The sequence below is a fragment of the Balaenoptera musculus genome, chromosome 7, assembly GCF_009873245.2.
Source record: "Balaenoptera musculus isolate JJ_BM4_2016_0621 chromosome 7, mBalMus1.pri.v3, whole genome shotgun sequence".
Taxonomy (NCBI): Eukaryota; Metazoa; Chordata; class Mammalia; order Artiodactyla; family Balaenopteridae; genus Balaenoptera; species Balaenoptera musculus.
In genome coordinates this window covers 101,833,750-101,849,705 of record NC_045791.1, presented here as the reverse complement: position 1 = coordinate 101,849,705, position 15,956 = coordinate 101,833,750, and the positions used below count along the sequence as shown (strand labels likewise).

The window sequence follows — 15,956 nt, the reverse complement described above, 5'->3', positions numbered from 1 at the left end:
TAGAGATCAGAAAGCAAACTATTCAACAGGAGAAAGGTGCATTTAAATAAAATATTACTATCATGCAAACTTTACAATAGGACTGTTACGTAATATTACAATTTTAAATTGTATTCAACGTGTAATACAATCTTATCCTGGATTTCAACAAATACAAAGTAAATGGAACACAACCATTCCTTGAAGCCTCCTTCTTAGATTTAGTAAAGCTTGGGTGATTGAGACTTAAGAAGAGGCTAAAAGACATATGTACAAAATCACCTTTTTTATATGCGCTAAATGTAGTTTCTTATAATGAGGTGAACGTGTTAGAATAAAATGAGGTAAATATGTAAATAGAAGAGATATGAATATCTATGAAAAATATTTTTAAGAGAGTGAGAAAGAGATAGAGGGAGAAGAAGAGAGAGAGAGAAGAAGAAGAAAAAAAAGAGGTGGAAAGAAAGAGACAGAGAGAAAGAGATCGAGAATGATAGGGACCTTCTCTGAAGTGCGTACCTGGAATCCTGGAGCTCCTGGCAACCCAGGGTCACCTTTTCCATCAAGGGCTACACCTTCTCCTTCAGCGGGAGCCCCCTTGAAAATGAAGAAGTTCATCAAACATAAGCAATGTTATATCTTCAAAACTCCTTTAAATGGTTATTCAAGGTCCTACTGCTTCAAGGATAAAAGCGCTTTCAGGATATATACTTAGAGAAATGCTTTAGGATTATTTAGTTATTCCATTTTGAAGAATTTAAAGCATTTTTGTATTTTCTAAAATTGACCATTTACTGTGGAGGGAAGAAAGACACAAGAATAATAGACCATTTCCCAAGACACCAAAATGAGTGGCAATTCCTTATTTAGAATTTGGGGCCCTGAGCATAAGTTCAGTTCTCTTTTCCCAGATCCCATTTTCCTAAAGAATAATACAAAACTTGTAATCCTGAAGACATATTCATGATAAGAAGTAGAAGTTGTTCAATAGGGATAAATACCATGTCCTAATTATTATGATTTCTGAATTAATCATGGGATCTGATTTGTAATTACTTATGTCATTGTTTAATAGAAGTCCCTTTCATATGTACAATTAGAGATTTTTCAACAATAACACGCCACAAATAACTTACTTTCTCTCCTTTCAAACCAACGGCACCCTAGGAAAAGGAGCGGCATATTAGCAACCAGAGGCAAATCAAATACACAGCATCCCTGCTTTGTCCTCTCTGCTATTCTGCCTTCTCTCCCTGCTGTATACCTCCCACTGGCTTTTAAACATGCTCAAGTCTTTCTCATTTAAACAAAGTTTCCCCCTAAATCCACCCTCCCCATGCTGCCTTGTCTATCTTTCATGTCATCTGCAAACTTCCCACTCTCTTCATCTCTCACATATTTCTTACACTCACATCTATGTCCTCCCTCCATCTGTCATGGAAGTTAAAGTCTGCAGTGACTCTGATGTTACTGAAACCAACGACAACACATTGGTTCCCGCCTTACTGGATTTCTCAACAGCACTAGACAGCTGTCTGTCACTCCCCTTTACTGGAAATTGTTAAAAAGAAAATGAGTCCAAGATGGAATCACTCCTGTTAGGTCCACAGCAGTAAACCAAGACTTAATACCTAACCTGACTACAGTTTTAACCTTCCCTAGGAATGTGACCTTTGACCAGCCAACCTGGAAATTCCTGGTCTGCACTAATAAGATATTCCACCCAATAGCACCTTCCATTCCCCTTAGGAGGCAGCTTTGCCTAAGACAATGCCTTCTTTGTTAATAAAAAAATACATTCTTTGCTAATAATGTCATTTTTTCCACTCCCTCTCTGGCTTTAAAAACCTTTCCTATCTATGGTTGGATGCAGCAACTCTCTCCTTGCTAGATGGGATGCTGCCGGATTCATGAATCATCCAATAAGGCCAATATTAGATGGTCAGATTTACTTGGTCAAATTTTTGTTATTTAGCAACATCTTTCCTGGGCTTCCAGAATACACCCCTCCTTGTTTTCTTCTACCTTGAGGGCCCTTCCTCCTTTACAGGCTTATTGTCCTTGATCTCACATTACATGCTGGAGCTCTCTAAGTCCCAGTTCCAGGGCCCTTTTCTCCTCTCTTCCATCCTTGAGTCACCACAATCCAGGCCTCTCCCACTGCCTAGTTCACATCTCCCCTTCAGTGTCTCGAAAGCAAAACAAAGTCTCAAAGTGCATTTATTCATTCATTTCTCAACTATTAGTTGAATGTCTACTGTTGGCTGCCCCAGACTTCCCCAAGGTCATGATAGATTTCTGTATATGGTCATTCCAAAGGAAACTCCTTGTAATTGTTCTTCATGTCTTGGATGGGGAGTTAGAAATATAAACGTACTGGGATGCCTGGGTAGCCTGGTGTCCCCCGAAGTCCTGGAAACCCTTGCTCACCCTGGAAGACATACAGAGCTTGTCATTCTTCTTAGTTGTTCTAGAACAGCCTATTGAGATAATTTCCCTGTTTCTCTCTTCCAACGCAGTGGTAAGTCTAGACAAAGTAACCCAAATTCCTTACAGCTACTGGGTCATGAGGCTGAAGGCCAGGAAACCATTATCTTAATTGAAAACAGGATTAGAATCTACTGTTTCTCAAATTGTGCATAAATGGCAAAAGGCTAATTGTGCCAAGAACTTTTCAATTGCTGCTTCCTTGAAACTTTAGTAATTACTCCTTTCATGGCCACCATTCTGGGGAAAAGGAGAGTGCAGTCAGGAAACAAAGGAGATGAGTGAACATCGAAGAGCTCAGTCATTCTATTCCAAAGACCAATTTTGCATTCCAAGCCTTAGTTTCTGATTTATACACACTCACAACCGCAGATGCAAATAACCATTTGAGCCCCCAGTTATATTTCGGTGGGAGAACATCAGAGAACTTCCTTTAAAAACAATCAGAAAGCAAGGTTGGGGGGACTTCCTTGGTGGTGCAGTGGTTAAGAATCTGCCTGCCAATGCAGGGGACATGGGTTTGAGCCCTGGTCCAGGAAGATCCCACATGCCGTGGAGCAGCTAAGCCCGTGCGCCACAGCTACTGAGCCTGCGCTCTAGAGCCTGCGAGCCACAACTACTGAGCCTGCGTGCCATAACTATTGAAGCCCGCACACCTAGAGCCCCTGCTCCGCAGCAAGAGAAAACACCACAATGAGAAGCCCGCGCACTGCAAGGAAGAGTAGCCCCCGCTCGCCGCAACTAGAGAAAGCCTGCGACCAGCAACGAAGACCCAAGGCAGCCAAAAATAAATAAATAAATATTTTAAAAAAAGAAAGCAAGGTGGGAGAGGGGAGGGGGAGTTGGATGCAGACACTCAAATGGTACTCCAAACTTCCAGTTATAAGATAAGTAAGTACTAGGGAGGGAATGCACAACATGATAAATCTAATTATCACTGCTGTAGATCATACATGAACGTTGATGGCGTAAATCCTAAGAGTTCACATCACACACACAAATTTTTTTTCTTTCTTTAATTTTGTATCTATAAGAGATGGTGGGTTCACTAAACTATTGTGATGATCATTTCATGGTGTATGTAAGTCAAATCATTATGCTGTACACTTTGAACTTATGTATTGCTCTATGTCAATTATATCTCAATAAAACTGGAAGAAAGTAAAGAAAAAGGCATAAGAAGAAAGAAAACCATCATATGTCTGCCCTGAAGACACATACCATTGGTTCTGGTTAAAAGAATATTTCAAGGAAAGCCTAGCCTGTCTCATTACTACTTCACCTTGATTTATTCATTTAGCAAAACATTAACTAACCATCTCCTGTGTGAGGCATACATACCTTAGAACCATTGCATCCTGGCAAACCGACAGGTCCATACGGTCCAGGATGGCCTGGGATGCCCTAAACAATAGAGCAAGTGTCAAAAAGGAGAGATAATCAGGCCCCGGGACCAGGTGGAAACAGTGCAGAAAAGAAAAAATGGTGGGAAAAGATGGGCTAATTTAGATAGTTCTTTAAGTATAAATGGTTATTTAAATAAAGTAGTAAATTAGTTATTTTAGATAATAATTTAAATAAAAATCATAGCAAATAAAATAGGCTAATTAAAACCAAAAATTATCCAGTGAGATACAGATATTTAAGATAAAACAAAAGGTCTTTCTATATAAAATAAGTCCATTAGCACGCTGTGTTAAGCTGGCGGAAAGGAGAGAGAAGAGGGAAGTGTGCACAGAGGTAACTATTTTATTATTTTATTATCCTGTGCTATCAAGCAGAGTTCATTCTATTCTATTCTATTCTATTCTATTCTATTCTATTCTATTCTATTCTATTCTATTCTATTCTATTCTATTCTATTCTATTCTATTCTATTCTATTCTATTCTATTCTATCCTATTCTATCCTATTCCATCCCAATCTATTCCATCTGTTTGTATTTCAGGAAATATAATTTGACTTGTATGTCTTGTAAATCCACACTCTAATACATTATGTGATTCTGATATTTTCATCATGTAGCAAATGTATCAGTACTCATTTTCTTGTGCTATTGCTTTAACATCTTTATTAAAATGAGCTTGCTTCTTATTATTCCATTTACACATTTTTCTCATTACTTACTGGAAGTCCAGGAGGACCTGAAAATCCTGGTAACCCAGTTGTTCCCTAAAGACATAGAAAACGGAAAGGGTAGCAAGAAAGAAACTCTTTAAAGATGTTCAACCTATAGACAAAAAATGATTTACCATGCCAATAACCCCGTTCTGCAACTATAATTGGGAACACTAAAAACTATTAGAAAAACAAAAAAAGGCTTGACAAACTTTGTAAATCTTCCATTTATATAACTTTTAAAAAGAGATGATTAAGATTGTTTTTGGCCTTTCTTGGGAAGATTATTTAAGGTTTAATTTGCATACAGTAAAGTGCTCCAATCTTCCACAAACAGATTGAGGAATGTTTATATATGTGCATATGCACATACTGGTGATACCGTCACCCCATCCAGACATAGAACACCTCCAACACCCCAGATGGTTCCCTCATGCCCTCTCAAAGTCAGTTAACACCTACCCTCAACAAAGTAAGGACTATTTTGACTTCTACCATTATAGACTGGTTTTACCTGTTCTTGAACTTTATCTATAGAAGTGTACCACACACAACGTACTCTTTTGTGACATCTGTATAACTTTTACAGTGCAGAGTTCTTTTTTTTAAAAAAAGAATTTTCATCAAACAGTCAGGCTACACTGGTTGGACTACTAACCCTCACGCCTTTGGGACCAGTGAGTCCTGGAAGTCCTGGAGAGCCCTAGATCCAAAGGAGAAAACAAAAGGTAAGTACTGTGACAATTATTTGGCACTAATAAGCCCATAAATGAAAGGTCCTAGTTTTATTCACACGCCAAAGAGTTTTGCTCTTGTGATTATTTCATTGTTAACACGGTTCAATTGCTTGTTGCTTCATTGGCGCTCTAGTATTTATCCGAAAGGACAAACAAAAATCCATTCATACCCTTGCTACTCAAGGTACGGGATCCAACCGAAGCCTCATGGGGAGCTTGTTAGAAATACAGCTCCCTCACCTCCCAGACCTATTGATTCAGAATTTGCATTTCAACAAGATGTGATGATAATTCTTGTTCACATTAGTGTCTGAGAAGTGCCGCTGGAAAAGCCCCACATTAGCCAGACAGCTGCCGAGGGCTGATAAGGATGAATGACACGATTACAACAGTGGATGAGAATGGCAGCCAATATTTCTGTGCATGAGAAACACTTTATTAGCAAAATGTCCCTGGCGGGCACAAATAAATAAATAGCAAACTAAGGACTGCCTGAACCAGAGATAAACTTGCTTCAAGAACACAATGAATACATTTGGAGGTCCTGTTTCTTAGAGAATAACCACAAACAAAACTGTTTTAACGAGGCCACTCGGTGTGAAAGTTCCATTATCCAAAAGTTTTTCCATCATTCCTGAGTTTCAGTATGTTTTGGTATTTCTGATTATTTGAGGAAAAGGTTGTTACAGAGCCTTCTGAGACTGGACTGTCAAGGCCAAAGTCAGCCTTTCCTGTCTGAGGTAGAATTCCTGGGTGTGTGACCATGTCCCCCTCCTCTGCAGGATGCTGTGTGTAATCTGCAAAGGCAGAAGCGTGACTTGCAGGTTTCACATCCCCATTATAAACGTTCTCATATTTTCTATATGAGAATATATAGAAAATATTTAAAATTAAGACATTTATAAACCTGAAAAATCTTTTTGGTCAGGTTTTAATATTCTCTGATTGTCTGCCTTTGATCAGATTATCATTTGTGGCTACATCTCTGAGCTATACTTTAACATATGAACTCATGACAACATAAGTTTCTGGATGAACTTTATGAAATATCTGCACATCATGTAACCTATACTAAGCACCATGTATTTACAACTATAATTTTAATTTATTGCTGGCTTCTCTAAAGAAATGCTAAGGAAACCAGCAGAGTGGGGTGCAGAGAACAAAATAAAAAGGAAGGAGTTGGCATTAAGCTGATCCTAAGTCCAGGGTGAAGTGACAAATTCATTCTACCAGGAAGATGGAGGGAAATCTGAGGTCACAGCCTGAAGGAGCGCAGCGGAATGTTCAGACACTAAACATGTCTGAAATCAGACACCAAATGTCCAGAATCTGAATGACTTTTTCAAAATTAGGATCAGAGGAAGGAGAAGTGAAGAAACAAAAAGCATACACAGATACAATAAAGTAGAATTCCTGGGAAATAATAAGCTTTGCAGTTTTACCTGGAAACTGTAGGTGTGGGTTTAGTTTCTTTGGCTGTAGGAGTTTGATTCTGGCGTCATGTAATACTGGATTTGAATTGTGATTTTGCCACCTATTAGCTATGTAATCCAGGACAAATTACTTAAGTGCTCTGAGAATCAGTTCCCTCATCTCTAAGATGGAGATAATAATATGTAACTATAGTCGTGATTGATGGGATCAATGTGAGGAATAAATGAGATCCAGTCAAGAATAAATATCCCAATGCCTGACTCAGAATAAATTAGCAGAAAATGTTGCCTAAATATTCTATACATATGAAATTTAAAAAGACTCCGTGTGGATCAATTATAATTGCATTTTCATAATTTATTAGTTAGTTCACAGCTTCCTGGAGACCAGCAGTCAGTGACCCAATGGATGTGTGAGAGCCCAGGCTTAAGTCCACAGCAGGAAAGAGTCATCAGCAGATCTAGTGGTTATACAGTTATTTAGCAAATCCTCTAGGGCATTTATTTAAACAAAGCCCTTTGTTGTATCACAGACTTTAGGATGAAAATCTGTGATGAGTGAGAAGGGCAGTAGGCTCTGGTAGGAACCTTAGGGTGCCTGATGTGTAAGGGACCAGCTGAGAAAGAGGAAAGCAAAGAAAGGAGGATTCCAGAAACAAAGACACGTGTTTCGAGGAGAAGAGAGTGATCCACACAGTTGGAAACAAAGCAGAGGGGTCCAGGTCAGATAGAGACACAGAGTATCCTTCTGCATTGGCCTTTTGGAGGTCATGGGTGATCTGGAGGTCGCGGGTTTTCAGGGCAGTGGGCAGGAGGCAAATTGTTGCTGGCTGAGGAGTGACTAGGAGATGAACCACAGCCAGTGTGGTTAGTTTTTTTTTTTTTTTTAAAGAAGCTTGACTGAGATAGGAAAGACAGGGAAAGGGTGGCAATCCTTTGGTTACAGGACCTGAAAGATCTAGAGGAAGTTTATATTGGTATGGGTTTTATATTTGCATGCTTAAGGATGGAAAGAGAAAAACCAACATCAAAAGGAAAGTTGAAATGGCTGAGAAAGAGGACACACCATCAGAACATGGTTCTAGTAGGAATCCCAGTGACCAGGATACCGGTAGAGGGATTGGTTCTGAATGGAAGGCAAAAAGAACTCATCCTTTCATGTCGGAGGAAAGAAGGGAGGGGCCGATGCAGGTAGGGAGACTGTAGCTCAGGGAGGGGGAGGAGGTGGAGCAGGGAGCTTGAAGATAATGATAATCATTTGAATCATCTTGGAATAAGATTCAGTTCGGAGGGCCCAGCTATGACTGGAGCAGGAAATTACCAGAGCATCCATCAGCTGGCTGCGATGTGGAATTCTCTCCAGGTTCTCAGCAGCCCTGGGGTCAGCATAAAGAAGGTTAGGTGGACTGGGGATTTTTTGAACTCACAGACTGCCATACCTTGGGTCCCTGTGGTCCAGGCAGGCCTTCTGGACCTGGGTATCCTTTCTGGCCAGGAGGCCCAGGGGGTCCTGGAAAGCCTTTCTCCCCCTGTTAAAATCAAAACAAGACAATAAACACACAGAACAGCAATTCCCAGGAACAAACACACCCATAACCATCATTTTCTTTTCTTTATGATGTAATGATAATATTTTGCATATTTTTTCCTTGGATTAAAAAGAAATAGCACTCAGCAGTAAGTACAAGAGTAACTCTAAACTTTCGGCTGTTAGTATTTGTCTGTAGGCTTGAAAGTGTTTGTCTTTGGTCTCCTGGAAACTCTACATTTACCCAAATGGTAGAGCTACCCAGAGCAGAGATTAAGGGAGAGGAATCAAGAACTGAGGGGAAAGCCCAGTTAGAAAGATGGAGGTTGGTGAAGTGTGTTTCCTGGGGGATGGAGAGAGAGTGAAAATCAGGCACAAGAATGTCTTGAGAGTGTGCATAATTGTTATGTAGCTTGAAAGAACAACACACAGGTTATGAGTTTTAGTCCTTTCTTGATTACACAGGGATTAGTAATTCCATCTGCTATTTGTGGAGGAGATGCAGGAGAGATATCGAGTGGCAAAACGAAAAGTGTGAGCTAAACAGTTAAGAGATGATATTATGGGAAAGCCCTCAGGGATGAGTGAGTAATTTAGTAATTTAGGCCCAGTGAGGGACATGTTTCTGCCACAAATAATCTTCCCGTGGACATAGATCCTATGGTTACTCTTTAATAGTAAAGGCCACAGGTTGATTCAGTCAATCTAGTTACACAATTAGCAACTTTGATTTTTAAAACAGAGTGATCAAGTCAGCGATTTCACACTGTGTGTGTGCATACACACCCAATAAAAAGAGAAAGGGAAGAATTTGCTAGACCCCTCTTAATACTCCGTTACCTTCACACACCTTGAACAGCATCTCACCCAGAGTAGGGATTCCATAAATGCTTCTTGAATGCGAGAATGAATCATAGCTTTCCAACATGGATCTGAATATACTACTTTTATAGCTTCAGGAAATACCCTAAATCAAACTACACATGAATTATAGAATATTTTAAAATAAATATGGTAATTTTTATTATTTTGTCTAAAGAGCTTAAAATATGTTCTTTTAAAAACATTTTTAAGCAGTCATTTTTCAATATTAAGCAATTCATTAGCATATCTGAGAAAAGGGTTTTGTAAACAAAGGAAAAACTTTAGCTCTGCCTCTGTCTTAATTATCACAAATTGAAAGTTAATGGAGCGAATTAATGAGATTTCACGGCACTCATCTTTCACTCCAATTCTGCAATGGAGATGCTTTCCTTCACCGAATTTTTGCCTCAGCTAGAGTGCTGCTGCAAGATTCTTTCACCAGGGGGCGCCCTCACACCAATGCTGCAGGACAAAATCTGCAGGTTTCAATGTTTCTGTCAAAGTGAGGCAATCAAGTTGTTTTCAGTTGTTCTCTCGCGTTTAGCAACAATGTAAATAGGGTATACATATGGAGGCATTCTTATAAACTTTGTTGTTCTTTAACTTACTATTTTTTCTTTACAGATCAAGAGAGTTACAGTAACTGCCGGTATTTATACAAGTTATCTGAAGTTCCCCTCCAAGGCCTTTTTCTACCACCCTAGGTTTATGTTTATATACAGTTACTTTAAAATTGGATTTGGGGAACGGAATATCATACTGCTGATCTTTTTGCTACGAATGAAAGAAGAGTGTGAATTCTTTAATGAGCTCTCTGGAGAAAAGAAGCAGAATGAAGGTTTTGTGTTTACCTTCTCCCCTTTGGCCCCATCACAGAAGCACTGGCCTTTGTCTTTACAGACACAGCCCTAGGAAGAGGGAAAGAGAAAGGGTTTTGTTTAAAAATGGCTTAATAGATCCCAACTGACAGAACAAAAGCTAACATATTTTTCTGTTCTTTGAGCATCAAACACTATTTAGCAGGAGCCCTGTGATACTGTAGCAATTTATCAATAGAAATAGAGTAGAAAAGTGAGATGTATATAGAACTGTCGAGAGTACATCATTTTTATTGTATTTAGGAATTTCAAGTAATTTATTTATGGAAAAAACCAAGTCAACTCTCCTTTTTTTCAGAACAATATATAGTTGAACCAAAGACCTACTGTATAGCACAGGGAACTATATTCAATATCTTGTAATAACCTAAAATGGGAAAGAATCTGAAAAAGAAAACATATATATGGCTGAATCACTTTGCCGTACACCTGAAGCTAACACAACATTGTAAATGAACTATACTTCAATTAAACAATGGTTAAATAAATAAATAAAATTAAAAATATATATATATATAGTTGAGCCATATGAAATTGCCATTGTTGTAGGTAGAAAGCGGTCTAATGTTTGCAAATTTCTTAGGTTCAGCAAAATGAACATATATGTATTTGTGTATATTAATTGGTGATATCTTCTATAGGTAATTCTAAGGTTTTCTTTTCCTGAAATAATGTTCAATGCTGAGAAAAGATTATCAGTACCCGTCATGTATTTTAAAGAACAAACTAATTCACTGAAGCTAATATCAAAATGCTTTTTGTAATTAAAAAACAAAACCAAAAATTTAGCTGTGAACTTGGGAACTCTTACCCGTCTAACTAGTCACTTTGACACACTTACAAGCCCAGCTTTCACATCTCTGCACACGCCGACTCTAATGAAGGTCAATTTTTAAATTCCTCTCTGCCAGCAGAGGAACAAAGAGAAATAGATTCAAACAGTGGATTTAAAAAAATTTTTGACATACCTTCTATAGTTATATATTTATCTTTTTTGGGGCGGTGTTAATATTGACTGGAAATCAGTTTATGTTCCCCAGGAAAAAATATTAATTGACAGCAGAGGCAGGGCAAGGCTAGGAGATGTGCTGGCTGGTAGGAAAAAGAAAAAGAAATTGCCTCAGATATTCCCAAAGTGGGGACCCTGTTTGTGCAATCAAAATAAGAATACACAAACTTCTTTAATTGAATATATTTTCTGAGCCGAGGGCAGTAGGCTATGCTGTTATTCAAGAAAGGGGAGTCCATAGTAATTTTCATACACTCATCATTGATCCTCACCACATTTACACGCATCTCAATTTATATGAATGGAAAGTAATTAATTGAAAAGGAAAGTCTATATTTTCCCCAAGGGTTGTCTATTCGGTTTTTTTTAGAAGACTAAATTTTTCCGCTTTTCCTCCCAGATGCTTGGGGTTATTAAGTCATACCTAGCTTAATTATTTTAATCTTGTCTTTCTAGGTTTTTAAACTTTAGTGTTCATTTCAGTCACATATTTAAGTACACTAAGTATATACTAAATCTAGTATGCTAATTTAGTATACTAGTATGCTAATATCTACTAAAGCAGTAGTTCTCAAAGTGTAGATTTCCAGACCAGCAGCATCAGCATTATCTGGAAACTTCTCAGAAATGCAAATTCTCGGCCCTACCCTAGATGCACTGAATCAATAATCCTGGTGTTGGTCTCAGTAATCAAACTAGGCCCCCTGGGTGACTCTGATACTACCAATCTAAACCAATAGCTAAAATCCCAGTCTGTAGGGTAGAGCTAATTCTCTGAAGATTTCTGAACACTATGCCACTTGAGACACTCATTTGCACATCCGCTTTTTGTTTATGATGCCATTTTTTTCTCTCATTCCAGGAAAGTAGCCAGGCTTGTATGCCCCTCACTTTAGGGATGCTTTTGTCACTGGGCTGAAAGCAAAAGCTGCCTGAAGACAAGATTTCTCCTGGCTTCTGTTTCTGGAGCGTAGGGACCTGTTGATCGTTGGCCTCAAGAGTGGAAAGACCGGCAAGATGCTCCCACACAGTGTCTGGAAGAGGCAGCAGGGCCTCAGGAAGGAAAGTCTGAGTCCTACACCCAAGGGGACCAGATACTGGGGCGAGGAAGTTCAACCTGGGCAAGGAGCTGGGGCTCAAGTTTACACAGCGGTGTGGCCACTGTTTTACATGGTCAGAGACCATGAGCATCTCTGATTCTTCTGCCTCCCAGACACCACACAACACCTGGATTCCAAGCATCTCTGGACCACAGGTAAGAGGAGGCAAATGGGCAGTCCTCTAACTCCGAAGAAGATGCATGGAGGTCATCTTAATTTTATTTCTTAGAGTAAGTCATAGTCACTCTATACTATCGGGAATCTTTCAACCTTAGCTTGAACAAATAAATGTTTGCTGAACTCCTCCAAACTAGGTCAGGTCCCCCTTCTTATATGCTCCCTTGGGTCACTTGCAGTTATATGTTTAATGTATATTTTCCTTGATGACCCTAAGCCCCAGGAGAGAAGGAATTGTCCAGTCTCGTTCACAGTGGCAACCAGGGCATATAATATGTCCTGAACAAATGCTTGTGGATTGACTGAATGGATAAGTGAGTGGATGGAGCGCTGGTAATTTGTTTACATCCAGTTTGGTCCTGGAATTTCAATGCATGTGATGTCTATGGCTATTGTTGAGCTGCCATGACTAAGATGTTTCCTATATAAATGTATATAGATTCTATATGTATGAATTCTGAACAACTGTGATTGATTGAAGTGGAAGAGAATGAAACTAGAAGCTTTGGCTATTTTAACACATGTTAAAATTAACACAAGGCTAATTAGTTGTTACTTGCTTGGATATAAATTTTTTTCTGGAAAAAATTTAAATCCTCAGAAGATTGAAAAACAGTACAATGAACACCTATGTATCTTCTCATCTAGGTTTCCCAACTGTTAACATGCCTTCCCAGCCTTTACAGCTCTCTCTCTCTCTCTCTCTCTCCACACACACACACACACTTTCTTGCCAAACCGTTCAAAAGTAGACTGTAAACACCATGACACTTCACCCCTAATACTTCTGCATGCATCTCCCCAAAACAAGAGTATATTCTTATCCAATTACAACATTATTTCCAAACCTAAGAAAGTCACATTGATGAAATAACTTCGAGTTACTAGTTTTTAAACAAGATCTTCAGCTTTACAAGGCCCTTGATGACCATTAGAAAATGAAAAGCTATTTAATTTTTAACAAATCTTTTTTTTACTTTATATTTATTTATTTTATTTTATTTTTTTTGTCTGCGTCGGGTCTTAGTTGCAGCACGCAGGATCTTTCGTTGCGGGGCGCTGGCTTCTCTCTCGTTGAGGCGCGCGAGCTCAATAGTTGTGGCGTGCAGGCTTAGTTGCTCTGCGGCATATGGGATCTTAGGTCCCTGACCAGGGATCGTACTCACGTCCCCTGCATTGGAAGGCGGATTCTTTACCACTGGACCATCAGGGAAGTCCCACAAATCTTTTATTTCATACCAGAGATTTGGTCTTAAACAATGATTTCACATGTAATCAATACATGAGGTCTGATCTTAACAACTGACTGTCACAGATCCAAGAAGCTTTAGAGCCCACACGGCTGCACCCAGAGGTCAGGCGTGGGACACTGCGTGTCAGCCCTTGCTCCTCTGAATTCCCTCTTGCCTGGGGACTGGTCGCCCATCACCACCGACAGCAACTTTGATCCTTGTTCTTTGTCATCAAAACCATGGCACCTGATTTTTTTACATTATTGTCCTTGAGTTTGCTTGAATCTTCAGGGGTGACATATTTAGCTTTTGTTTGTATTTGGTTTCATTGTTTCCACACAAGGGTGGAAGCCTTATTTAATGGTTTGGAGCCAGCTGGTCGGTTAGTTGAAAAAGTTAGTGAAAGTGAGGAATCAAAAACAAACTAACAAAAAAAAGTGAACATGTTAAGCATTTTATTTTAACTTAAAACATATAAATGCACAACAATTCTTCAATGTTGTGAAATAGGGCCCAGGTCTTTTCTTTGGGAATGGGTCTGCTATTGAGAGGTGTAGGGCATCTCTTGCTAAGTCACACCCATAATGCACCACCGACATTTCCAGTTTGAGTTTCTTTGAAACAGGCCAATTGCTTAAAGATGCTTGTGGAGCAATCTGAGTATAGAGTCCTTCTAGATACGAATCCATGTTTCCCTCTAACTTTTTTTTTTTTTTTTTTTTTTTTTTAATTTATTTTTGCCTGCGTTGGGTCATCCTTGCTGCGCACAGGCTTTTTCTAGTTGGGGCGAGCAGGGTTTACTCTTTGTTGCGGTGCGCAGGCTTCTCATTGCGGAGGCTTCTCTTTTTGCGGAGCACGGGGTCTAGGCCGCAGGCTTCAGTAGTTGTGGCATACTGGCTTAGTTGCTCCGTGGCATGTGGGATCTTCCCAGACCAGGGCTCGAACCCGTGTCCCCTGCATTGGCAGGCGGATTCTTAACCACTGTGCCCCCAGGGAAGTCTCTCCCTCTAACTTTTTAAATGTTTTCTCAGACACACTTAACTGAATAGCAGTTTTCTATCAATTTTATCTTATCAAATCTTCCAACCTAGTTTTCAAAGAAACATGTCTTTAAGAATTTTCTTATTTATTAATTTACTTTTTAAATATAGCAGTGTGTATCTGGCAATCCCAAACTTCCAATCTGTCCCTCCCCACACCTGTCCCCGCCCCCGGTAACCATAAGTTCGAGAGAAACATGTCTTTCTTATGCATTTGTATTTAACCAATTTGTTATTTAATATTTGATTAGATGACTTTGTTATAATAATAAGTACAACTGGCAGAAGCAGCTAACTCTTGGCAATCATAAAGCTCCACCGTGGAGCAGGCGTATGTCGGTGTGCTAGGGAAGCCCGTGGGTGTCAAGGGGGCAGCAGACAGTGGGCACCAACTGGTCTATCGTACAGAAGGTATGGAGAGTTCTGGCCAGTTGCTGAAAGTTAAAAGGAGAGTCGCTGAGAGAGGGTCTACTGTATTATCTACTCATTTGCAGTGCCATCCACGGTGTAGATGTTCAGCCCTGCTGGCAAGACTCCAAAGCCAGGTCTAGGGCTGTGTTTCTGTGCCCAGGTGAGCAGAACTGCTCCAAAACTTTTCCAACTTTAATTTTCAGTGAAACTGGCAAGGCATCGCCTGCCTATGTATCTGCACAATGGAACTGACTAGGATTTCAGAGGATGTGACAATTTTGCTGACATGCGGATGCTCCACCTGACTGAATAAACTCAGAATTATGGTCCGGGCAGCTCTCTGGCAGATGTTCAGCTGCTTCTCTAGTAGCAAGTGCTGCAGAGAGCTGAGCACAGAGCCATGTGAAATAAAGCACCTCACTTCTTTTGGATGATGATGACAGTAGCCCCAGACTCAAGAGATCCATTTCTCTTAACTGTGCTGCTTTTCTTGAAATAAATTTTTAACTTTGCAAATGTGTTTTAATAATTCAATAATTCAGATAGCTTATTTGACTAGAAGATGATAGTGGCCATATTTTCATTTTTGTTGAGTTTGATCCACTTTTTTGGACTCCCTTTTAAAACACCATGATTATATTAATGGAATATAACCCATGAATTATCACTCAAATGCTAAATCACTTGAAAACCAGTATGGCCAAATGCTATGAACTCTTAAGAAAGCATAACAATGGATATTTCTTAAGCAACACTTTAATGATTTTTCCTCTTCCAACAATAAAGTACCTCTTAGTTTCCATGTAACTTAATGAAGTGAGAAATCATTTGTCATGAGCAGAAAGCTCTTAATAATGATTTTATGGCTTTTCTCCCCCTGCTAACCATTAACACATCAGGAAGTGACCCAAGATTACATGACGTTTTAGCACCATTGCATATTAAACAGTTAAACCTGTG

General features: G+C 39.4%; 1 protein-coding gene across 2 annotated transcripts in view; it reads right to left on the bottom strand.

Moving 5' to 3' along the window:
* COL4A3 (collagen type IV alpha 3 chain) overlaps positions 1-15,956 on the bottom strand; it is a 130,663-nt gene that overhangs the window by 60,038 nt on the left and 54,669 nt on the right. For both annotated transcript variants that reach the window (XM_036857745.1, XM_036857744.1), the window contains 8 exons: positions 10,001-10,057; positions 8,197-8,286; positions 5,243-5,287; positions 4,594-4,638; positions 3,808-3,870; positions 2,357-2,410; positions 1,116-1,142; positions 499-576 (listed from right to left, as the gene is read on the bottom strand). In XM_036857745.1, coding sequence (XP_036713640.1) covers positions 499-576; positions 1,116-1,142; positions 2,357-2,410; positions 3,808-3,870; positions 4,594-4,638; positions 5,243-5,287; positions 8,197-8,286; positions 10,001-10,057 — 459 coding nt within the window. The remainder of the gene's footprint in view (positions 1-498; positions 577-1,115; positions 1,143-2,356; positions 2,411-3,807; positions 3,871-4,593; positions 4,639-5,242; positions 5,288-8,196; positions 8,287-10,000; positions 10,058-15,956) is intronic.